The sequence below is a fragment of the Python bivittatus genome, unplaced genomic scaffold, assembly GCF_059951505.1.
Source record: "Python bivittatus isolate LINGU-HERP-01145 unplaced genomic scaffold, Pbiv_v1 ctg000070_np1212, whole genome shotgun sequence".
Taxonomy (NCBI): domain Eukaryota; kingdom Metazoa; phylum Chordata; class Lepidosauria; order Squamata; family Pythonidae; genus Python; species Python bivittatus.
The window spans coordinates 18065484-18091755 of NW_028277034.1; the positions used below are offsets into that span (position 1 = coordinate 18065484).

General features: G+C 37.1%; 2 protein-coding genes across 3 annotated transcripts; one reads left to right on the forward strand and one right to left on the reverse strand.

Moving 5' to 3' along the window:
* Positions 1-1073: 1073 nt before the first annotated feature.
* PPID (peptidylprolyl isomerase D) lies at positions 1074-10379 on the forward strand. Of its 2 annotated transcripts, none has more exons than XM_007436473.3 (10): positions 1074-1258; positions 3022-3162; positions 4081-4187; positions 5022-5210; positions 5692-5814; positions 6399-6505; positions 7881-8022; positions 9327-9413; positions 9494-9536; positions 10001-10379. In XM_007436473.3, the coding sequence occupies exons 1-10, from the start codon at positions 1174-1176 to the stop codon at positions 10087-10089; spliced, it is 1113 nt and encodes a 370-aa protein (XP_007436535.1). In that variant the 5' UTR covers positions 1074-1173; the 3' UTR covers positions 10090-10379. The 2 variants fall into 2 exon arrangements, with proteins under 2 accessions (XP_007436535.1, XP_087988842.1); XM_088132716.1 differs by lacking the exon at positions 1074-1258 and adding an exon at positions 1293-1546.
* Positions 10380-10467: 88 nt separating this feature from the next.
* Positions 10468-26272, reverse strand: ETFDH (electron transfer flavoprotein dehydrogenase). Its single transcript, XM_088132715.1, has 13 exons — positions 26040-26272; positions 20106-20252; positions 19179-19408; positions 18434-18515; positions 17416-17534; positions 17145-17222; positions 16491-16637; positions 15901-16041; positions 14584-14727; positions 14212-14380; positions 13142-13324; positions 11574-11795; positions 10468-11413 (listed from the first exon to the last, which is right to left on the reverse strand). The coding sequence occupies exons 1-13, from the start codon at positions 26071-26073 to the stop codon at positions 11250-11252; spliced, it is 1860 nt and encodes a 619-aa protein (XP_087988841.1). The 5' UTR covers positions 26074-26272; the 3' UTR covers positions 10468-11249.

Sequence of the window (26272 nt, forward strand, 5' to 3'; positions counted from 1 at the left end):
ATTTCTCAAGCTTTTGATCATTTTAAACTCTCACTCCTTCCTAAGCATTAGTCTATATTTAAGCTTCTGATTCTAATGTTTGACAGAGGTAAAAAAAATCTGCCTCTCTACTTTCTCCATCCCATGAATGATTTTATACATTTCAATATAATGTCCCCCTTTGCATTTTTTCCAAGTCATAAGTCTTAAACATTCTAGCTTTTTCTTGTATAGAAAGTAGTCAACCCCTCCCCCCAATCATTTTGGTTGCCCTCTTCTGCACTTTTTTCAGTTCTAATATATCCTTATCAAATAAGGCAACCAAGATTCTGTACAGTATTCCAGATGCACTTGTATCATTAATTTGTATAAAGGAATTACAGTGTTAGGAGTTTTATTTTCAATCACTTTCCAAATGGTCCCTATCATGGAATTCGCCTTTTTCTTAGCTTCAGTACACCGAATACATCTTCTCTGACTTATCACCTATGACCTCAAAATGCTTTTCCAGATTGGTTGGTTACACCCAGCTCACCCTGCATCAATGCGTCTGTGAGGTCTGATTTTTTTGCCTCAACGTGCATCTCTTTAGTTTTATCCTGCATCTCAACGCTGGTTATAGACTTTGGGGGGGGGGGGGGAGTCAACCCTGTCATTTCTTGCTCTTGGTGCAACTGAAGGCTTTGGGTTGGTAAGGGATGCTTCAAACTGCTAGCCCTTGGTTAAATGAAATAACCCAATTTCCTGGGTTCACCCAACCCACAATCCCAAACCGCCAAACCCATTGGAGCCAGGGAGGGGGATGGGGGGTGCTTTGAGAACATCTTAATTATTTTCTCCTGTCCTCAAGAGCTTTGGTGAGGCAACAGAGATGCAAGAAAAACACGACTCTGTAATCAAGAGCATTCAGCTCAAGATGGCCAGACCTTTCCTAACCGAGGCTGCAATGCTTCCTACCTATATCCGGCAGCCAGCCCGCCCCAGTGAAGGGCTAGCAACCGAAAGCATCGTCTGGCAACAGAGCGACGCCTGCCTTTGCGCTGAAAGAGCGGGCAAAGGGCCGTCGCGCGTCCCGCCTCTCTCCAGGCAGGAAGGCGGAGCCAGGTGACTGAACCCCGCAGCGGAAGGCCGAGCGGCAGGGACGGGGCAGCGGCGCGAGGAGCGGGCCGGCGTTCTGGTTCAGCCAGCAGCGACATGTCTCACGCCACTCCGCTCTCGAAGCCGTCCAACCCAAGCAATCCCCGAGTCTTTTTCGATGTGGACGTTGGGGGCGAACGAGGTGCGGGTGGCGGGAAAGGAGGCGGGGCGGCCACGCGCGTTCGGAGGATTGGGGGGGGCTGGCCGTGGGACGGACCGGGCGCCTCGGACCTTCGTGCAGGAGGAGTGCCTGGCCCTGCGTCTTCGGGCGAGATGCGGCGGTCGAGTCGCGCCTGCCCCCCCCCCCGGGCAGAATCTTTGCAAATAGCGGCAAATGAGGGGGGCCTTTTCGCGACGCGACGGAGACCGAGGGTAGAGAGGCCCGGGGGAGGGTGTGCGTGCGCTGCCGTCCACTGTTCTGCACCGCGGAGTAAGTTGACTCGCTGCAGCGCCTCCGTATCTTCTTTTGTAACGTGTCCCACCCCGCGCGCTCAGTTGCCGCGACGCGCGCTCTTGCAGAAGTCTCTCGAACCCCACAGCCTGGGCGCTCAGCGCTGGAGGCCGCTGTGTTCCTTGTGGCAATATCCCAGCGGTCAAAGCTTGGCCGAGGTGGTTCCCGTAGGATTGCAGAGGGTGGCAGCGCGGGTCGTAAAGCTTCCCCCCTTCTCCCACCGCGAAAGCCCCTTATAGACAACACTAGGGAGAAACATGTTTGTTCGTTAACCGCAACATGAGGGTCTCCGTTCTCACCTCTGAAATTTGAAGTCCTGTGGTCAGATGAAGTTTTCTCACTCCGTTTTCACTGTGTAAACTGGCTTTCATAGCCATGAAGAAAAGGAACGTGCTGTGATTTCATGGGTTGTGGCCAGATTGAGAAGGAAAAATACTGAAGCTCAATGCACTGCAGAACTATTTTAAAATATATCTTCCATTAGATCAGTAGATCACTTACAGATCAATCTTACATGTGTGTACTTGGAAGTAAACCCCACTGAAATCAGGTAGATTTATTCCCGGGTTAATGTAAGATTATTGTCTCTTAGCTTAATACTTATATCTGCCCCAGTGATTCTGATTCTTCAGCAAATTCATTTTGAACTATGACAATAATCATAAAAAATAAGTTCCTTGGCCACCCTGCCCTTATTTGTTTTGCTAAGCCAATCCTTAGAAGATAGCTAGGAATGACCAATGTGAGCAATTTTAATAAATTTTACTACTTTCTGTAGAATTCCATAATATTCCCCATCTTCCTATGTTAAAAAAAAAGAATTTCCAACTAAGTATTTGAAAATAATACCATGAAAGTGCATTATTCCATTGGCAGATACCACACTAAATGTTCATAATATGGAATATACTAATGACAGCCAGTATATCCCACATCATGAATGCATGAAGTCCTATAAATTGCAGTCATCAAAAATGAAGGTTTCAATTATATTCAAGAATAAAAATAGCTGTTATTTTAAAATTAATATTAATATTATCTGTTCCCTAATGTATTTGTTAAAACAAGAATCTAAATATTGTTCAGAAAAGCAGTATAACACTTTGTGCTAGTCAGGTTTTTGTACATAATAGTAATAGAAGTTATCAGCAGTAGACCTTGGTTATTACTGAAATCCAGTGGCAACTAAGTGGATTTTAGCTCATGTGTATTTGAGTGTAGGAAAAGCTGAGTTACAGTCTCTCATATCCTGAAAAGCTGCATTGCTTGGTCTGGAACAATAACTGTATATTTGATTGGCAGGTGGAACACCAGAGTTCAGAACACTTTATATGTTTAAAGTTGTCTTGATACTGGCAGAATTCAGTGAATGAATTGAATCCTGAATTTATTGGAAGACTGGTGGGATACAAGTTTGCTAAAATAAGTATAGCTACAGCTTTCTCTCATTCCAGTTGGTCGAATTGTATTAGAACTGTTTGCAGATATTGTACCTAAAACTGTGGAAAACTTTCGTGCATTATGTACTGGAGAAAAAGGCATTGGGCCTACAACTGGAAAGCCGCTTCATTATAAAGGATGTCCTTTCCATAGAAGTAAGTATTTGTTCTTGTAAGAATGAATGAAAGTTTATTACAGTTAGAGGACCCAAGTCCAAACATAATAACAAAGAAAGAAAACAGCATACAGTTTGATATTTCATGCATCAAATAGTTTCTTCCTATATCTAATCACAGGAGCTAAAACTTTGGCTACCATCATAGTCACGTTGACTCTACGGTCTTGTATTGTATTCAATATTTGGGCTTGCTGAAGTACTGATGTTGGTATCCTACTTTAGTTTAAAAGAAAACTGATGGAGTATACTTTTTAAGACAACATAATGATATAAAGTAATATAAACAGCAGAGAGATGACAGAGCCTTGTTTGTGTCCATTAAGAGCATTGGGCTACTGAAAAGTACTTAAAGTTGCACAATGCAAGGCATATAATAACAGTGCTCCCGGTATTATAATACTGCAGAGTGTATCCTATATTGATTTGGGAGTCCCTTAGCACTTAGGAGTATCTTCAGGGAGATGTGAGAGGTACTAAGTTGGAAATCAGCCAAAAATAGAATTTGCTGTCTTTGCATAAAGAGAAGTGCTTACTACAGTTGATATAGTCCACCCTTAAAACAAAATTATTGGAGCATCCATGTTTTGTTTTGAGCTTAGAATAGCTTATTTCAGAGTTGTTTCCTATGACCAGAACACTAAAAATGCTGTTTGAAACAGTGTATTTTTTCCTATCAGTTTTGTTTCATGCTTGGAACATTTCACATACCCCTAGTCAATTTAGTTTGCTAAATGATTGTGTGTCTGTGTGTGTGTATGACTATATAGAGAGTGTGTATAAAACAGCAAGTAATAAAAGGGCAACTTGTGCTTAGTCTGGGACATTTACATGATTTTAGATAAACGGGATCTTAGAATATTGTTTAAGCTCTTTTTCACTTTGGATTCAATTGTAGTTATCAAGAAATTTATGATCCAGGGTGGAGATTTTTCACATCAGAATGGAACAGGTGGAGAAAGTATATATGGAGAAAAGTTTGAAGATGAAAATTTTCATTATAAGGTAATAGGTTTAATAATTAAAATTTCCAGTGGCCACAGTGTCTAATGAATTTTGGACTTGAAGGACTTTAAGGAGACAGAAATCAGGGAGAAACAAAGCTTTTAGGCTCCCCCCACTTTCCCAGCTGGATGTTTTGTTTTGTTTTTCCCAGCCCACTTTAAGCAGATTTCTTCTATGAAAATGAAAGGAAAATATAAGTACATTCCTTTACACCAAGTGCTAAGATAGGACTGCTTTTGGTTTGGGGCATATTTAGGGATTAGGAGGGCTCTCCTTTCATGTTCTGCTGAAATACCACCATTCCCTTTTATGTAGGATAACATGGGATTTCTGAGAATGAATCACTGAGTGCAAATGCTTATACTGGAGTGAGAAATCTAATGTATAAATGCTTTTATTTATATCAACAACATACAGCATTTAGAGTATACGTATGTATACATATACTCTATAGGGTATGTAAGGCAGCTTCCACTGAAGAACAAGTTTTAGCTATGTTTATTAAGTGAGGAGAATGTTTCAATCTTCTGAGTAAAATTAATTTTATCTCAAGTTCTTACATAAATATTAAATGCTGAAGAGACTTGTTTTTTAAATAAATCACATCTTAAAATCTCATGATCATACATTTAATTTTATTAGTATGCTATGTATAAATGTTATATCTGGGTACACAACGTTTTGGCTGGTTGAAAGATTTTCTTGGCTGTGTGTCTGCTGAAAATATGGCTTGTACAATAAGGTATTGCAGATTACCTGTTTAGTAAGTTATCTATGATTTTCCATTTACCAATGAATTATTCTCATGAGAATAACATTACTTTTGTCTTATAGCATGATAAACCAGGTTTGCTGAGCATGGCAAATGCAGGATGCAATACAAATGGTTCACAGTTCTTTATCACAACTGTGCCAACCCCTCACCTTGATGGGAAACATGTGGTCTTTGGGCAAGTGATCAAAGGCATGGGTGTTGCAAAGCTGCTAGAAAATGTTGAAGTAAAAGGGGAGGAACCTGTCAAGGTAAGCTAGAATCCTCAGAAAGTGTATTTTTCATATTCTAAATTTTAAGAGAGTTCAAATATGTTTTCATTCTTTTTTTAAAAAAATAAGAATCTAATTATTCAATAATCAAGTTTGTTTGCTTTGATGGTGATTGGTCTTTTCTACTTATATAAAAACTTTGCTGTGCCTCCATATGTTGCATAATTTAAACTCCAGCATGCTGGAACATGTTGGTTAGGGTTGCTGGGATCTGTAGTAAAGCAAGAATTAGGGTGTTGTAGATTCTCCATGCCCATCTTAGACAAAACAGTGAATTAGTTTGCAGCTTAGCTACTAACATTCAAGTAAATTATGGTTTTTTAAAAATTACTTTTCAAATAAAATTGAAAAAGCTAAGTTCAAGGTTTTGAAAACATTTGGGAAAAATGACAGGCATGTTTTTTGAAAATGTAAACAGCTTGCCTTTGAAAAAACTGCATTTTATATATTTATTTTACAGTTGTGCGTTATTGCAGAATGTGGAGAGCTAAAGGAAGGAGATAACTGGGGGATCTCTCCCATGGACGGTTCTGGAGATACTCATGCAGACTTTCCTGAAGATTCTGACATAGATTTAAAGGAAGTAAGTGTTTCACTTCATTCCATATGTTAAAGAAGGTTTGTTAAAAGTTCATTTTTAATTACTGATCTATGTTTTTTAAAGTAGAAAACAAGTAACACAAATTTGTCCTAGTCTTGATTTCTATCTTGACAGTCTGCAGCTTCCAAAACTTTAAGGCTAGATGGAGTGCTCTATTTGTTCTTCTGACATGTTGCTGAATTGCATGTCTTAATACAATATAAAGTTTTACCCAATACAGATAGTCCTTGATTTACAACCATTTGTTTAGCAACCGTTCAAAGTTATGACAGTGATGAAAAAAGTAACGACGGTCCTTGTGCTTATGACCATCACAGCGTCCCCGCAGTCACATGATCAAAATGGTTAGTGTCCTGGGGTCACGTGATTGCCATTTGAAACCTTCCCAGCTGGCTTCTGACAAGCAAAATCAGTGGAGAACTGACAAATTTTCGGGTTCCTGTTTTGGTCATAAGTCGAGGGCTACCTGTAGTGTGTACTACTCCCAAGCTGTTTTTCCCAGAATTCTTTGTGGAACAAAATGAAATATGATACTAAGTTCACTGCATTTTCTTCTTTTTTTGTAGGTTGACAAGATTGTCACTGTAGCTGAAGATGTAAAAAATATAGGCAATACATTCTTCAAATCACAAAATTGGGCAATGGCAGTCAAGAAATATAGCAAGTCTTTGAGGTAAAATTATGTGCTGTCCTTAAAAGAATACTCTACCTAGAGCTGTCAGGTCTGAACTGCAAAAATCTGGATGACCACTGGTAGGTAGCAAAGAGATACAGAAAATGTTAGCTCTTTGCTGCCATCTGGTAGTCATCCATATTTTTGCAGCCCAGATTTGGTAGCCCTGGTTACTTGTAACTAGTTACTTGTCCACATACTCTCATTTTTTTATTAGAAAGTGAAATTGTGAATAGACAAAGTAGTCCTTTTCTCATTTCTAATACTTTGGTAGGTAGCACATGGCCCTCATACTACCTGAAATGGCACCATCAAAAAAACAGAATATAATTTTCTGCAAAAATATGAGAGGAGAGTGTAAGCTGTTGTAAGGGTTTAAAAGAAGTAAAAAAAACCCAAAGGACAACCTCCCAAAATCCAGGCCCCACCTACTTGTATCATTTTACTGTGCTTGCTTTGCCCATTGCAATGTTTGATCATTGTAATTTTTTTAAAAACAGTTTATTTCAAACTTCTTTAATTTTATTTATGTAACTTGGGTGCACTCTATTCAATTAAAAGGGGATGAGGAATGGTGAAAGGCAGCTAGTTGAGTCAAGACTAAATTGTTTAAATTTAGGTCCCATTCAAATTATCTTAAGGATTGATTTGCTTCAGTGCTTAGTGAAACTTGACTTAATCAGGAGCATGTTTGCCCCAGACTTAGCCAACTGTGATTGGTTAATGTGAACATGTATACCACTGTTTTATCCACAGCTAGCATGGCTCCTTAATCAGTTGATGGCTTTCCTCTGGTAAACCATTTCTAGTTAATACTAGCTCATGTTTAAAAGGTTACTGATTTCAAATGCCAGTCTGTACTAATTAGAAATTATGGCTGCTTTAGTTGTCAGCTGGAGAAATACAGGATGTGGGCTAAAATAATACTGTACATGTTCACTAGCTGTGTGGCATAGCATGTTGTGCAGGCACATTGTTTAGTAGTAATAATCTGGTTTAACTTGCAAGCCATTGATTCAATATTGCTAGTTAGTGAATTGGTTATACAGGTAGTCCTCATTTAGCAACCTCAATATGTTCTGGTGAAATGGTCACTAAGTAAACCACATGACAGAGAGAGAGACACTGCAAAGATCACTGGTTGGTACCATCTCATTTAGATAAAGTTCTCTTGTGCAGTAACGCCAGCGTTAACTCTCACTCTGGCATGCATTGTTGTCAGGTGCAGAAATTTGGGAGTAAGTGTGTGCATTGGTCAGGAAATGATTTTTTTACTACTGTTTATTACTATTGTATTTGCAAATGGTTGCGATCCAAGGTAGTCGCTAAATGAGGACTATCTGTACTATAAAACCTACAATCTTATTTTATACAGGTACATTGAAGCTTCTAAAGCTGTGGCAGAGGAAGAAAGTTCAGCAAAGCTGAATATGGTAGCATTGACATGTTACCTTAATATTGCTGCATGCAAACTGAAATTATTGGAGTGGCAGGATGCAATTGAAAACTGTGCTAAGGTAAATATTCTTTCCACAAAATAAGTTCTGTAGCTTTCCATGAAGTCATAAATGTCTTAAAGTAATCACATAGATTCCCCCTTAATATTTAATAAGGCTGTTCTTATCAAAGTAAAAAAGATGATTCACAGTGTACAGAGGTGCACACATCATGCTCAATTCAGAGCATACATGTGTGCCCATGTCATATATGTGAGCCACCTCTTTAAATCAGTCACATCTTTTCCTGGTATTATGTGACTGCTGCTGCCTAAGGCCAGGAACAGAAACTCCTTTTTAAAGGAGTTCCTGGCAGGTGTGATATGCTCATACTTCCAGTCATTTTTTTTCTCTGAATCTGAATTGCTGCACAGCCCCAATACCTTATTCAAGTGTTTGCATTACATGTTATAAGTATTGAGATTATATTCTTAGATTTGCTTTGTAGAGTATGTTATTTGTAAAATCTTTTCTGTGTAAATATTCAATAAATGTTTCTACATGTAAATATTCTGTGTGCTGTATAATTATGCTGTAGTGTATATTCTCAGGACTTTATGTACCCAATGATAGAAATGGTTAGATGAGCATGCAGTACTTACGCAAATACAGTAAATACTCAATTTAGCACAGTAATAGGGTGGAAAAATTGCCTGTTAAAGCAGAATATTTATTAAATCCAAATGGAAGTTTACATGTGTGTAATATAGGAATGGGACTTTACAAGTTTTATATATGCACAAAGTAGTAAACAAAATTTTAAATCTGCACAGAAGCATACCGTACAGTGTCTTTTGCACCCGAAGCCTGCTAAACCTGGATCCATTATATTTACAGTGTATGCTCAATACAATTAATCCCCAAATGGATTACTTGTGGGAAAGGGTACCTGTTAAAACCAAATATCATAAATTCAGATGTATGCAATAGGCACGTTTATTACATAGTTTATGTAAGTTAACACAAATGATAGAGTTACATCAATTAGGTAATTACACCAATGATGTAAATTGGTGCTTTGGAAATAGTGGACTTTGTCTATTATTTGTTCTGTTACATCCAAGTTTGCTTAATGGGATTTTGAGGTTTTACTGTACAGATGGTAGATGTTAAGACGTTTAGATTGCTAGATGTTTTAGACTTCATTTTCCATTAGTCATATGTTAATTGACAATGAATTATGGTCCAGACTACAGAATTGGACAGTACCAGCTTTCCTATATCCTGACTGAATCTGTGTACATAAAACATCTAAATCAAGCCTTAATAGCTAGAAATGGGTTTTATTGGCATGAAGTATTATAACTAATGTTCTAATTTTACAGGCTCTGGCCATAGATCCTACAAATACTAAAGCACTTTATAGAAAAGCCCAAGCTTGGGAAGGAACTAAAGATTATAATAAGGCGTTGGTAAGTGTAACCATTTTTAGCATTAATATTGCAGTAAGCGTACATTTACATTTTGCTCAAGTATTTATTTAACTTTACAGGTTGAGCTTCAGAAGGCTCAAGACATAGCACCTCAGGATAAAGGTAACATGCTGTTGATGATTAAAAACTTCTAGGATACTTAAGCCAGCATCACAATATTAATTTGGTTCAGGAGGTCAGGGAGAGAGATGGAATGCATATGCTAGACTATCCAGAGTTATATATGCCATTCTCTGTTCCTGTTCTCTGGCATTTTGAACTATTTATAGATAAACTGTGGGTGGATTCACACATTATGATAAATTGTAATGCATCTTGTATGGTTTTGAATTAGTGTTTTGAATTAGTTCCACAATTAAAGTGTGGAAAACTTATCTTTGGTGGGTAAACCATGATTTATGGAGATATTTTCTCTAGATGTAGGCTGAGGTAACACAAAACTTTCTGAATATTTGCATTCTTAGTATACTATTTATGAAAAATACATAAAAGTGTGTGTGTTGCATATACATATTCACAGTGACATTGAATGTGTGACCTTAAACTTTTTTTTTTAACTTCCAAAGCCATCCAAATGGAAGTACAGAAGGTCAAGCAGAAGATAAAAAATGAGAAGGAAAAAGAAAAGGCAGCATATGCAAAGATGTTTGCATGAATGTAGTTTTCTTCTCCATTTGCGCTGATAAAGAGACAGGATTAGTGTGAGTCATTGTGGCAGCATGTTTACGTCTGTCATGTGTTTCATGTCTGTCATACTGCTTCATATGTTTACATTTTGGATTTTTTGAAAGATATGCTTTCAAACCCTTGTTAAGCTGAGCAGAACAACACTTGTAGTTGTATTTCAGCTTAAAATGTAAGGTACTACAAAATAAAACATCAGAATTGATGCTGCAGAGAACTTATACAAATTCAGTAACATACTACCATTTTACATTTTGTAGATTGTTTTTTTCTCCCCCCCCAGTAACTTTCATTACTGCAGAGTGAAATTTGTTACAGAAGTTGAAGAAATAAACAGAATTTCTAACTGTAGAGAATACTTTACTATTTTATTATAACCAAATGAATTAATACCAGAGGTAGTGTTGTTCTATTCTGTTTCTTGTAAAATACTGAAATATTTTTCAGATTAGTCTTTAAAGATCAATTTCCCTGAAACTGGGCCATCAAGAGAAAGATACAATAGTTACAGAAATTAGAAATATATTCTGTTGTATCCAATGTATTCTGGATTACATCCATTATTAGTACTACAATATAGAACAGTTAGGATAAAATCAGACCAGAATGTGTTCAAATTAGTCTTATCAGGCATTCTCTGAATAGAAAAAATACACTCAAATAAAACTTTTCTATTTATTATTTAAGGCACCACCAAGTTCAGGCTGCAGTAGGATACTAAACTCAGAGCCAGTGTGTGTGTTTTATTTAGCCTGGTTACTATTCAATGCTTTAAAATACTTTGTACTCCAAGGTATGTCCACAAATGATAAAACACCACAGGTTAAATAGCGCTGATTTTTTTGCATCCGTTTTTGAAGAGGGGGGGCAGGATTTTGATTTATAGAAAAGGTCAAAACAGAACACATACATTTTGATATTTGACTGAAACATTAACGATCATGCATCTGAGACCCATTTTGCTGCTGAACTTTAGTAGAATGATCTGAGGACATGTGGCCTGCAGATTACTCTGCCCTTCATAAAGAATGAGCCCTTTAGACCACATAACTTTTTTTACGGTAGCAAATCCTGTGTTGGATAGCTTTCTAACATTGCTGACAGATTTTTTTTTTTAAGTTTTGATCAAAACTACATTCCATTATAAGCTGGTCCTCCTCCACCTTCTGGTACAACCCAGTTAATATTCTGGCTGGGGTCTTTAATGTCACATGTCTTACAGTGGACACAGTTCTGAGCATTTATCTGTAATCGCAATCCTTCTCCAGATTCCACAGGAACATATTCATAAACTCCTGCAAAATAGAAAATTACCTTTAGTTCAAGAGACAATAGAACTCAACCAGAAAAGCCCTTATTGAAAAGAAAATCACATTCACAATTTGTAAGGAGAATTAGAAAGTGGAGTAAAGTTGCCTATTTCAATCTTCTCCTTCTCCCAAAACTGCTAGTTACCTGCAGGGCAGAATCGCTGCTCAGGTCCATCATATATAGCTAGGTTGTGGCTGACAGGAATACTATCATCTTTCAAAGTTAAATGAGGAGGTTGGTCATGTTCATGATTTGTACCACTCAAAGCTACTGATGAAAGCAAATCAAAACTGATTTTTCCATCAGGTTTTGGATATTCAATAGGTGTACAATCTTTGGCTGGCTTTAGCTGCTTTGCATCTGTTCCTAAAATAATGATACCAAAGGAGAAACCTGATAAAACCAACTGAAACAATTTAGTCCACATTGGTGACAGTATAACAAAATTAAAGCATATAGTGAGCTGAAAGAAATACCATTTGAAATACCTTTGCTTTCCTTGCACATTTGACTTACTTGAGATATTCTATATTGCTATAAAGAATAATTTAAACAGCTCAATATAACCACCTTTACATTAGATAATACAAAGATATTTTGCCTGATGGGAAAAATACCTTTCAGTTGCATTGGGTTAAAAAAATCAAATGCATAAACAATATCTTTTTAATTACCACAAATATGACTCAGTTTTCTGTACTAAGATGCTAATTGGCTGTGTCTATAATTTCAGGTTATGGTTAAATTTAATAATAATCTCCAATAATGAAAACAAATTTAGTACTGGGAATTGTTAAGAATTAGTTGAAAATAAAAATATAGGTATCTCTGTTGCAGCTACACTTGGGAGATTTCTTTAAAAAATACAAGAATAAATAAGGCACAGATAATAGTAATTAAAGTAATGAAAAAGTTGGGGAAAACTTCCTGTGAGAAGGCTTTTTTTTTTTTTTTTGCATTTAGAAAACAGGACTAGAGGTTAAAAAAAAAAAACCTTGATTAAAAGTATTTTCCTTATTATGGAACAACTCCTAGTTCACTCAGTTGGAACATTTATATGACACACAACTATAGAAACAGGCTGCCCTAGTTATATCCAGAGCAGCCATTTCTGACAACATGCTGGCCACCTTTGCAAGGCTAGTAGCCTTCCATTTTCCAGCAGTCTTTTTTCATAGTACATTTAAAAAAGCCAGGGCAGCTTGATTACAGTCAAAGTAATCATGAATAAATGCTCATGTCCCCCCCCCCATCACAAAGGGGAAGAAAACTTGGAAGCTGATTCTTTGGCAGACTCTATAGATTTTTAAATTATTACATTTAGCATGATGCACAAATGCAGCCAATGTTAATATTTTCTTTGATATATTCAAGTAATATTTATGCAAATAATTAATAATTTCTCATCACATCGTATGATGATTATTACAAGCATGAATGTCTTTCTAGATACAGTTAGGCACAGTTCATGAAAGGGAGATGTTTCAATGATTTCCAGTCACTGCACTAGAGGAAACATCTGCACAGGCACCACATCTCTAATACTTTATACCCTGTTATGAATCATAAGCAGCTTACAGAATCATAACTATATAGAAGTTGATGGTCCAACCAAACACAATCCTAGTTACTTAGCTGGTTTTTTTATATTAATTCTGAAAGAAGGCATCAAATTGTATGTTATAAACAAAGTAAGAGCTTTAGAAATTTACCTGGGTGCTTTAGGGTCCAAGGTTCAAATCCTCTTAGTAGCCAATAGAATATACCAGTATAAATCATTCCTCCATATACACCCATGAGTCCATGACAGGAGGGGCGAATATTCCTGACTCCATAAAGCTCTTTCCACACCCATGATTTTTTCAGATTTTCTTCATATTCAGTCACATGAAGACCTAAGAATAAGTACCTAGTTATTAAAAGGCTTTGCAAAACTTAAAAAAAAAACCTAGTGCTCTAGGTTTTTCTTTTTCATAGAGATCAAAGTTTTTCATATTAAAACAACTGTTTTTACTCTGGGAAAATGTAAATTTAGACTACAGTGGATATTGAAAACGAGTAGGATAATGCTAATATATCCTGGGACAGGCCCATGGCTCTCATGATAGTGATGAACTCCCAAATTACCTCTGACCCTGCACCCAGAGAAGGCAGATTGAAGGACCATAAGTCTGGGGAACTCCACCGCCAGCCCAGTCATGGAGTCAAGATGCTTAGGCAGTGAGGTTGCTACATTGCAGAGAGGCTGGTACAATAGTAACAGTCCCAACTGAACCCTAGAGCTCAATTTAACAAACAGGGTTTTGCACCCAGCAATCTGTGAGACAGTGTCCCTGGAACCCACCCAAGTATCTTGGATGACAACTGCCACCCCTACCCCCAGGTCTCGGTTGATGCCACACATGAAACCTAGCTGGGCACAACTCCCCCCGACCCCGATTCCAGCCAGGGTTCAGTGATGCATGGCAGGTCAGCCCTCTCACCCATCATCAAATCACCGGTGAGGATGGCCCTATTACAGACTGACTTGGCATTTAGCAGCAGCATCCAAAAACACAGGGCCTTGAAAATACTGATATGTCTGCATATGTTTAAAAAGAAAAAAACTTACATGGGATGTACTTACTTTTTCACATTATCTGAATTTATTTGCTCTTACGTGTTCCACTTAATAAATTCTATTCATCTGCAATATGACACTTGTAAGGACAATAAGCTAGTGACAAGTAGAGACTTCAATGAGTTGTCAGAAGTCCGTATGTTCGGATCATACCCCTCTTACCTATTGTTTTTGATTGGAGATTTTCGTTGATTAGTTGGTTGAAAATGGCTTCTGAAGCCAGCATACCACTTTTCATAGCAGTGTGTGTACCTTTAATCTTGGGAACATTCATGAAACCTGGACTGCATCCAATAAGAACGCCACCAGGAAAGGAAAGTTTGGGTATAGACTAAATTAAAAAAAAAAAATGCTATTAAGAGGACTATTGCAACAATCCATTTATAAATAAGAAACATTTCTGGAGTTGAAACAATGGCTTAATTTCTTCTATATGTAAGTTTAAGGAATTAAAATGCTGATCAACTAGTATATTACCGAGTTGGTTTCTCCACCCCACCCAAATCCAAGTAAGTAACCTTATGTTGCTATTACCTGATAACCCCCTTCATTAAGAGCTCGGGCACCATAAGCAATCCTCTTTCCTCCTTCTAAGGTAGGCTGAACACTAGGGTGATGCTTCCATCTCTGAAATTCCTTAAATGGACTCAAAAAAGGGTTTTGATAATCTAAACCAACCTATAAAGGCATACAAGTAAAATCCAAAATGAACAAACTTGCTTGAGCCAAAACATTACTTGAACACATTCTTTTATTAACTGATGGATATGCATACCTTGCCTTTGGTTACAGAATTATATTTTGTAGCTATCGAATTATTTCTTGTGATTCTATGTCCTTTTCTCTTAGTAATTAATACAATTTGGCATACAATGACCCTGTGATGTGTAACTGACCATGAATCCAGCCACTGAAGATAATAGGTATCAGATTTGATGGATCATCCATCAAAACATCTCACATACGCAGCTGATTTCAAGGGCAAGCTGAACCTTCAGTTTCTGGTCATTTCTCAAAATCTTTCCTCTAGGTTAGCATAACATATTGTAAGGTTTTCTTATTTAAAACATTTCAATACTGCAAGGCATATTATGTTGTGTATAATTTAACATGCATTAAACATATGCAATACAATTAAAATATATTACAACTTATAAATGTGGTCTTTGAGTAGCAATTATATTGTAACTTTGCTCAGTGTTACTGGGAAGGAAGGCCAACAGGACTGAAATAGTTACAGGTATATCCAAAAGGACAACCAAAAGAAAGAAAAACATTTATGAAGGGAAATTAGCAGTGCTCAAACAACATATTAAGACATGGTTTGCAAGTCACAATAGCTAAACCTAAAATCAAACTACATTGTGTCTTAGTGTATTGTGTGGACCAGGCCATCATGTTAAGTCACAGTGATTGGTTGATTTTCATTTGCTATCCTACAGGAACAAAGACATTTTGGTTTGTGAACCATGGTTCCTGGTTTAGCTTGTATGAATATAGCTGAAAAATAATCTTCAGCTGGAAACAACCAAAATGTCTATTTAGAAACCGAACTGCTTAAAATGAAAGCTATACCTTGGAACTCAACAATTTCACTGAAGGAAAAATATATCCTTATAAAATAAACATCTACACTGAACAATCATGAGCCAGGCATTTAAATATTATATTTAAACTATGTTACTAAGGGGTGTGTGTGTGTGTAGAATCCAGAACTCATTTTCATTCCATAGTCCTAAATAGTGAGTTTTGTTTGCATTACAGACCTAGATGTTATTATGTGGAACATTTTGTTTCAGTTTGCTAAGAAGCTTGTTTTGTTTAGACATTAACTTACAACAGAATACTTACTACAAACCCAAGAGCTACCAATGGTTCACCCTCATTCAGATGATAAAGAAATGATCCTCCATATGTATGTTTGTCCAAAGGCCAGCCAACAGTGTGCTCCACTCTTCCTGGTTTCCATTTATTTTCATCAATAAGCCAAAGCTAGAATAGCAAAAAATATATTATGCAGTTCATCAGAAACTATGCTACTAATGGTACACCATTGAAAAGTAAATGTACTATTTACTATTTTGCATAATGCAGAGCTGAACTCTGGTAGTGAAACAAAAAAACAAAACAGCTTGAGTTTCGTAAAATTGCAAATAAAAGTTTTGTATTTGAAACCATATAGCATTCATTCACTTTATAATTCTGAATGAATAACTGACCTATCAAATAAAGTTACAGAGATTTGGCAAATGTGCAAGTGTGAGCAAGTAGGAAATGTGCAAATAGGAAATATGGATGTTGTTATCAATATAATGCAATACCATCATGAACTAACAAAGTACTAAACAGTTTCACCTAAAGAAAAATATTTCCTTATGTATTAAACATCTACAAGATTAATACAACCAGAATTACAGATGCTGGTGTATAATATAGCATACCTCCTTAAGTCCAATGCCGTAAGTCTGGGGCTGACAATTCTCCCTTAGATTATACTTGTTATACAATTGTTTTGCAAGATGACCATGACAACCTTCTGCAAAGACTGTAATTTTGGCATGCAACTCTAAACCTCTCTCAAAGTTACCCTATAACAATAGAACATATAGCATCATTAGATAATACACATTTTAATTTTATGTACAGTCATAAATACACATCTGTGTGACATGTTTCCTTTGTGCCACACAGTTTTCCATATTGCTCCAGAGAAATCAGTCACAACAGGAAGTTCATGGATGATTCCATTCAGAATCAGAATGGGATGGGTTCCAAAACACCCAGTCAACAATAATTAAAATATTTTATGAATTACCTGACTTTGACTTGAGAATTGGGTTTTGGCCAAATCAAATGGATATCCTAAAACAACAACTACATAAAATCAGCAATGACCATGCTGGTCTTAACTCTGGCACTTGAGTTCATATATTTACTATCTTGTGTTACTTAAATGTCTATGTTAAACTAAAAGACCTAAAGCTGCTCTACAAACTTAGTACTAACTACATAATCACTTTTTACAATATTCAAGTAGTATTAAACACGTCTTGTAATATTCTATTAAATGTGTTAACAAGAAACTTAACATTTACCTTAGGCGCTCCATCTTTTTGGATGCCAACATCATTTGTTGCAATCCCTTTCACGCTTCCATCATCATTGAAAAGAATCTATAATAATGTCAAATACATATAATTTCAATATGATTATGATTACTATTATTGTTGACTTGGTCAGATTCAACAGAGCTCTTTATTCTTCAAATAATACAAAACAAACTATTGATTCATTTCAGATATATACAATTTACTGCAAGTTCAACAAATCTCACCTCTGCACACAAAATAGTGACAGTGTCATTACCTCAGCTGCAGCATAGCCTGGATAGACTTCAACACCAAGTGCTTCTGCTTGTTCACCCAACCAGCTCACAAAATGTCCTAGACGAACTATGTAATTCCCATGATTAACCATGGGAAGACCTAGTTAACAGAAAGAAATACATCAGAAATGCTTTTACTACCCATCATAACAGCAAATTAGTTCAAAGTTTATCTTTTGCCAGGCAATTTCAGATAATGAGTATAGTAACTGTTTATAGTTTAATTATAGACCTGACTATGTGCACTAGCCATGTGCATTAGTTCACAAAGCTATCATGAAAAAAGTATTACAGGTAGTTCTCATTTATCGACCACTTGTTCAGCAACCGTTCAAAGTCACAATGGCACTGAATGAGGGGTACTTACAACTGGTCCTTGTAGTTGCGGCTGTGGCAGCGTCCTTGCAGTCACATGATTGTGATTTGGGCACTTGGCAACCAACTCACAATTACAATGTTTCAGCATCACGTGATCGCCACTTGCAACCTTCACTGCTGGCTTCCAACAAACAAAGTCAATGGGGAAGCCAGCAGGAAGTTGCAAATAGCAATCATGTTACTGCAGGTTGCTGCGATTGTGTGGAATTCGCCTAACAATAGCAACTGGGACTGCCAGAACTGCTGTTGTAAGTCAATGCAGTCACATGACACTGCACTTTACGACAGCATTGCTTAGTAACAGAATTCCGGGTCCCAATTACCACTGGTAAGCAAGGACTACCTGTACTAAACTGCCTGCTCTAAGCTGACATATTTACGTTGCAAAAACCTATCTGCCTTGTCGCCTGAGAAAAATTCTGATATGCTAGAAATGTCAAGTAGATTAGTGAATTAAAAGACTGTCTTCATTAGTGTTTTATAAATTACAGTAATATAACACTCCATCAGCACAGACATGTTAATATTTTCTTGAGTAAAGGAATAATTCATGTGAACATTTTACAGCCCAATTCAAAATGGCAAATTGCATTAAAAGAGTTTCTTATTAGAAAACTGTACCTGGAAGAATGGGAACTGGGATTCTATAGTTCTTTGTTAAGATTCCAAATCTGTCTTCTGTTACAGTAGTATGTAACGGAGCCTTAGAAAAATAAAATGAAATATGATGGTGTTAATGAAGAAACATCCAACTTCTCTTCACAAATCATTTAAATATTTTCACCATTACAGATGTCCTTTAAATTGGAACATTTAATATTCTGTTTAAAATATGAAGTTATGGAATACAAAAACACACCCCTTGTATGAACACACATAAACAGGAAGATAACAAAATGACAAAAAGTCATTTTTATTCCACTATTCAGATCCACTACTGAAGGCAGTTAGCTAAAAATATATATTTTTATTTGAATTGCACTGATTTATGATTACAGGAAGTCCCTGGGTTAAGAATGTGCAGGTTACAAGCAACCCATAGTTAAGAACAGAGCTTATTGTAGCAAAATCAAATTAAATACACAATGATTTGAGTTAAATACACAATAGTTCAAGTTCATTACCCAATACTACTTATACAGTATTTTACAATAATACTGTTCTGGCTTACGCGCAGATTCAACAGACCTTGGAAACAGAACTTGTTCTTAAACTGGAGTATACTGCATTGTCTTCAAATACTATTTAATAGTGCCCAAAGTATATTAATCTAATAATTCACTTTCAAATCATTAGTCTGTTTTGTAACTAATATTAAGGAAAGATGAATTAGAACAGGTGAATCCAAACAATGAAATTCTCTTACTCCTCGTTCTTTCCAATCTGGAAAAAGTTCTTCCAACGCACGAGGCTCAAGACAAGCTCCGGACAGGATATGTGCACCAATCTGAGCAGCCTTCTCCACCAGGCAAACACGGATTTCTTTGCCATGCTCGCTAGCTAACTGCTTGAGTCGAATAGCTGCAGAAAGTCCTGCAGGACCTGCTCCAACTATAACAACATCAGCTTCTTCTGCAAATCTTTCCATGTTAATCCCTTTAATAGAGGCAAATAAAGCAATGTAGATCTATTAAAATCAGTTGTTCCATCTCCCTTGATCTGAGACATTAAGAGCAAATTCATACAGTGAACTAAAACAAGATAAATGCATACCGGAACGTTTGTTTTGTCTTGCTGGAGCATGATTAAGTGGCCATCTGTATCTATTAGAACTGTCACACTCAATTTAGCAAAATTACAAAGTAGGTTCTAAAACCTTGTTTATGTTGGATGTGAAAATAAATCCATTCTTTTTACAGACCATTAAACATGTTGCTGGAGGGATCCAGGACAATAACTTAAGGGCTATTAGGGTTCATAAATACAAAGTCCACAATGCAACTTCAAACAAAATATTTCCACAAGCCTATGTTTACTTTCAGAAACACACTGACACAATAATCACTGCAAATGTTCTCTACCTTATTTTGATTTAGAAAAAATAATCATATTGCAATTTTAATTCTCTATATATCAACGTAAAGATAAGCTGTTAATGAAACAATACAAAGGTATTGTTACATATTGCTACAGATTTATAGGATATCCTCCCAAAATATAACTAACCAATCTGTTCACGCTTATCTCTGTAATTTTATTTGTAAAATACAATCTACTCTTTTCACCTCTAGGCTACTCTTTGGTTATGGAAAAAGTTTTAGTATATATGTTTTATTTAAACACTGCTATTTACCTTCCCACCGTTTGTCTTTGTCCCGGGGGTGAATGGTATAGTGGGTAGTGATACGAGGAGCTGGGGAACCAGAAGTCCATCTCGCTGCATATAAAGGTAGAAGACTGCCTTTTCTTGCAGACTTCAAGGCAAACAGAAGATGAAGTGCTGGAGTAAAACAACAACACTTATTTTGTGATCAGATTTTATTTTAAAGATTTAGTTTAGATTGGACAAATGCTTAAACACTCCCCCATTACATGAGAAAGTATTCAGGTTGTCCTCACTCAGCGACCACAGTTGGAACCAGCAACTTGGTCACTAAGCAACTTGGTCACTAAGTGAAACATCACATGACTGCAACAGGCTTCCTTCTGCCTCACTTCTGTTGCGGTTAAGTGAATCACCGTGGGTCATTAAATGATACATCATGTAACTATGACTTGCGATTTTACTGCCAGCTTCTCCATTGACTCTGCTTGTCGGATGCCAGTTGTGAAGCGTGCAAATGGCAATCACATGACCGAGGGACACTGCAACAGTTGTAAACAGGTGCCAGTTGCGAAGTCCCCAAATCTTGAACATGTAATCATGGGGACGCTGAGATGGTTGTAAATGTGAGGACTGGTCCTGAAGTTAATGTTTCAACATCATTGTAACTTTGAATGGTCACTAAACAGGGTAGTCGTTAAGTCTACCTATACTCATATAGCAAACAAATAAATAACAATAGTACATAGTTGACACAATATCTATCAAGAGATGTAAGAAGTTACTTAATCATGATCTCTTGTCAATGTCATTTTCTTAATGGATACCTAAAACAAGGCTAAAAGCTGATGTTCAAAGAACTTTATAGCTTCCCCAAATATCTATTATATTCCCTGCATTTTTCATGGAGTACAGCTATGACCCAAAGAGCACAGGGGCATATAACCTTGGCTAATATATTTAATTGGGCTAATGCAATCCAATTTCAAAGGAGTCATAATGTTTTAATGCCCATAAATTAGACTGTCAAAATAACCTTTTTTGGAATACACATATGTTCTGTAGCAGGATATACAAGAATATTAATAGCAAAGAATTTGCACTGAATTTCAGGACTACTTATAAGAACTGAGAGAGGAAAAGCCAGAAAAATTCTATGTGATCTGTTTGTGATTAATACACATTTTCTGTCAAGTTACAAGCTATCACCAAAGGGAGGAAAATCTAATACTGATTACTAAACTTAAATCTTCACATCTTGGTTAATCATTTTTAAACATTTTCTTCACACTTTGTTCCTGTCCTTATAGAAATCCCTTTATTTATATTACAAACCCAATAGGAGTAGCTAGTTCGCAGTACTTAATTGGGGGAATTACAGAGTGTGGAATGTCTGTGTACAACCATATTCTCGGAGCTGGACAACAGAACAATAACTAAAAAGCAGTAAGCTGATACTTATACACTGATGTTTGACTATACAAAATATTTACCAGTGCTTGACTACAGTCAAATAATAGCTGGTTAAGTAATAGTATCATACTGAACAATTAACGTATATCTCATTCTATTATTTTAATGATTTCTACTTTATAATAGACCTCTGGATAACATAATTAAAGCATATTCTTAAACTTGCTTATTACAGTGATCCACTGGATTTGTTGAGGTCCCTAGTTCGCATCTGGTAATGACTCACAATGTAACCAGTATGCAGCTGTAGGTGCTATGGGTCTGTTGATGGCATCTAGTCTATTCTTTCATTTTTGTTTGTTGTGGGCTAGCTGTTTCACTTCTATTAGTTTGAATCTAAATTTCGCTAATCTTCCTCATGCTTCAGCCAATTTTCTTTGAGCTGAATGCTGTACTTTCCAACCTAGAAAGTTAATCAATGGGACCATACAGCACATGTGCCCCAACCACCACAAGTATCCAAATGCTTCTGAATTTCATCAGGAACCATGGGTTGGTTGCAGCATCATTCTTTGTTTCATTTTAGTATTTTATCATAGATTGAAATCCCTACTACTTGGCACAGGCAATGCATTTGGAAAACTTTAAACTTCCAAATCATTTTGAAGCAAGGTTGAAGATTCTGCACCATACAGCAGCATCAGTAGCATTAATGATTCTGCTCATTTTGATAGCAATGTTTATGCTGTTTTTTTGTCAGATGCCCTATATCAGTGCTCCAAAGACTGAGGCAGCTTGACTGATTCAACTGTTGATATCAGCTATGGCAGTCATTTTCTGTTCTTGGACAATTATTTATTTAATTTATAGGCTGCTTGACTCCCAAATGACTCTGGGTGGCTTACAATTAGAAGCCAACTTATTAAAAGAAAAATACAACTGACAAGAAGAGCAAAATACAAAAACGCGACTATACAAAAAACAAGCAAAACAAAAACAAGAAATGTGCTCCATAATCACCCTGTCCCCAAGGCCTGGAAGAATTAAACCAAAGTATTTAAATAGTTCAACTTGTTCAAGTTGAGTTCCATCAAAGAGACACTGGCTGTGAATACCTTGGTCTTGATGGTTAAGCCATATAGACAGGTAGCAGCTTTTATATCAAATATGGTATCATAGAGTTTTCCTTCACTGTCTATAAAAAATCATGCTGTTATCAGCAAACATTAAATCTGGGATGAATTCTTATTGTCCAACTTGGAGGCTACCTTTGCCAGCAAAGACTTTCTGCATGAATGCATAGATCACAATATTGTGTGAGGCAAGGATGCAATGCAGCCTTGCCTCAAACCAGTACATACAAGGAAGTCTTTAGACATTCTGCCATTAACCCAAACAGAACTTTAGTTTGCAGGAGGTGTACTATGTTAGAAGGCACATTTTCTGCAGTGAGTGCTTTCCAAAGCATTGGCTGATGAACACTACCAAATGCTGCAACGTCAATGAACACAGAGATGAACTTCTTTCCACACTTGATGTGTTCCTCTAGCTATTGTCATAGCACAAATATTTTATTACACCATCCCCTTCCAGGCCAGAAACCAGCCAGTTCTTTTCAGACTAGTTGTTCTTTTTTCTAAAGCCCTTGTTGGATTACTTTTATAAATATCTTGCCCATAATTTACAACAGGTTAATCCCACAGTAATTCTTATATTCCAGATTGTCCCTTTTCTTGAAAATTGATATGACCATTGCCTGTTACCATGATTTGATATTTCCTCAGGCTACCAGATCATTTGAAGGAGTGGAGCTGACAGTTTGTGTATGACTACCAGCCTTTAGCATTTCTGCACTGGCTTAATTTGTTCCACCAACTTTTTAATTAATAGATAGCAATTTTTATTTCAGAGAATCTGGGGTCACATTCTTCAGTGGTTTCATCTGGAACTACCCTCAAGAGTTGGTAGTCCTACTCAAATGTTTTTCAGAGCAGGGCTGTTGTAAAAAAGCTGGAACTATTCATGCCAATAACTCAGTTATTCAATTCAAAAGCATACAAAAGTGCTACCTGCCTTTCTGGTGTTGTCACTTGTTGCTGAAATTTAGGTCTGAAGGAGCATAATGTGGTGTAGAAGCTGCAGTATTTGTGGTGATGTGCAGCTTTTTCAAGTTCTTCTGAAATGTTATTCCAATAGGCATTCCATTCTGCTTTGAAGAGGTATGGACTTGCTTACTAAGCTGTCAATATGGTGTCACATCTAGATATTTGAGGGTGGCAGATTGGTTGGCGACCATCTGTTGAAACTGTTATTTGCAAATAAGGTCCTGTATTTTTAGCTGTTCATGTTTGAGTGTAGCTATATTATGAGCAATTTCAACTGGAGTTATAGGACTCCATGTACAAAGTGATGGCCAGAACCACAGTTGATTTAGGATTAGTTTATTTATTTTATTATTTATTAATAAGATTTATATTCTGCTGGTAAAAGAACTTCCTAGTCTGAAACTATGATTTCCATATAGACCTGAACTGGGTTACTTCTCAGCTACCCACAGAATGAAAACAGAGAACAGAAGAGGGGAAGAGGCAAAATATTCCAACAAAGGGAACTTCCAGATGGGAGAGATCTGATAAAGCAGAGGTACACAACTTTTTGGTGGCCAAAATTTGTAATATTTGGGAATTGCTAAGGGCCACAAAGTGGGTACAGCAACATTATACAAATGACAGAACTGTCTTTTGTGGAAAGAAGTCTGTTTTTAATGGTGATATGTCTATACAGAGCTTCTATTGCAGTTTTTATTTGATTCCACACTTTAAAATGGCATGCAATTTTCAGGCATCATGGTCAAAGGAGGCCCTTAGAGATGCAACAAAAGGGATTCATGGGTTGTAAGTAGCCCTTGGATTGTACCCTGCCCTGCCCTGCAATTAGAACAGTAATTACTATGTTCCATCCCTACCAATTAGAGGATGCTGCAGCTAGTAGCCTGTGAAAGTGATCCTTTCCCATGTTTTGTTATTTGGTGCACAGCAAAAAGCCGGAGAACGCAGCTAGTCAGATAAGTTGGATTTAACTCCTTGCTCTGAGAGGAGCATTTCTATTATAATCAGAGGAGAGCTTTAGTTTGCCAACCTCTTAGCTCCTGTTTCTTTGCTGTAGTGTGCGTTGGCTTGACTGGGCATGCCAGCATCAGTCATTCTGAAGGGGACGAAAGCAAATTTGAGGGAATGACACTGAGGAAACCTGGGCATCAGGATAGCAGATGAGGGAGTGACACATGAGGAAATCTGAAGGGAGGGACAATATAGTCAGTAACTGGCCAGCAGCCAAGCACTGACTAGCTGCCAGTTCTCTGTATTCAGCTGTTGGGCAAAACAGGGCTAGTGATTGGTTAGAGATTCTCTGCATGTCCTAATCTATATTGCTGACTTCTGAAAAGATCTCAACTAGTTCAAACAGCATCAAATGGTTTGAACTGGAATCAGAAGAATTTGAGAATAGAAAAGCTATCATCTTGGAGTACCCCCAAACAGGTTCTTTCTTCTCACACGCACGTTAAGATTTCTTGCTTCTTACCTTCTATGCAAGTTTCTGTTTTGCAATTTTTTTCTCCTTTCATCATAATCACACTATTATAAATGCATAGGATCCTTAAAAGTTTTGTTCCACAGTAAGACTGATCTCTGTTCAAACAAAACTACAGTACTTTGTAAGCCAGTAACCTTTGCCCTAATTTTAGTCCTGACCAATAGGGGGAGGAAAAAGAAACTTGAAAGATTTGTGAGAATCCTTTTAGAGAAATCCTTTCTGATGGCCATTAGAAGGCCACCCAAATCCCATCCCCAGATGATTGTAATTTTTTTTTCTCCAATTGTTTTATTATATTTATTCCCATAACTTTTGATCTCCCATGATCAGAACTCCACCCATTTCCCATGTTTGCTGACATTAGAATCAAAACCCTGATTATGCTCACAAGCCACAGTGTGGCTTGCACATTAATATTTATTCATTTTATACACTTTGCCCCACAGTTGCAGCCATCTAGTTATGTATGCATCCCATTCCTCTGACAGCTGTCAAATCTAACTACTTCTCCAGAGACTATTTTGGTGATCAGGGCTAGTACCAAACTGAAATCACACACAGATAAAACAAACATTGCACATATAAAAACTACACATCTTTTCTGGAGAAAAATTCCTGGGTTTTGTTCTCTGCTTCTAGCCTTGGTTCTCACTTTCAGTGGGAGTCGAGAAACTGCACTCTGTAATAGAAAGGAAGATACCAACCGAACTGAGAGCTTCCCTTTCTTCTCCTTTCTCCTGAGATTTAATGCAAACGTATCTTTAACAGGCACAACGAGTTCATGTGAATTAAATGATATTCGTTAAGCAGAGAGAGAGAAAGAGAGATGTAGTTATGCTCTTTTTTCAATTCTATCTGAATAGAATAAAAAATTGCCAAAGTCACTGCAGGGGGGAAAGTTTCAAAACACGAAACCATTGCAACCGATTCACAAAACAGAACGAAAAGATATTTCACCTTGACGTGAAAGCCCGCAGGTGGGAAAGGGCATGATGTTGAGTTAGGGAGCTCTCCCTCTGGGATTTCCAAGAGACTCCTTCCTATTGCTTAAAGGACTCTATCTCGTGTGTGTCCACGGCTCAAGGGAAACTCACAACTGGGGTTCCATCTTCCCACAGGTCTGCAGCCGAAGCAACAACATGTTCGCTCACGCCCACAGGCTCACGTCGAAGTCGCGGCACTTGCATTAC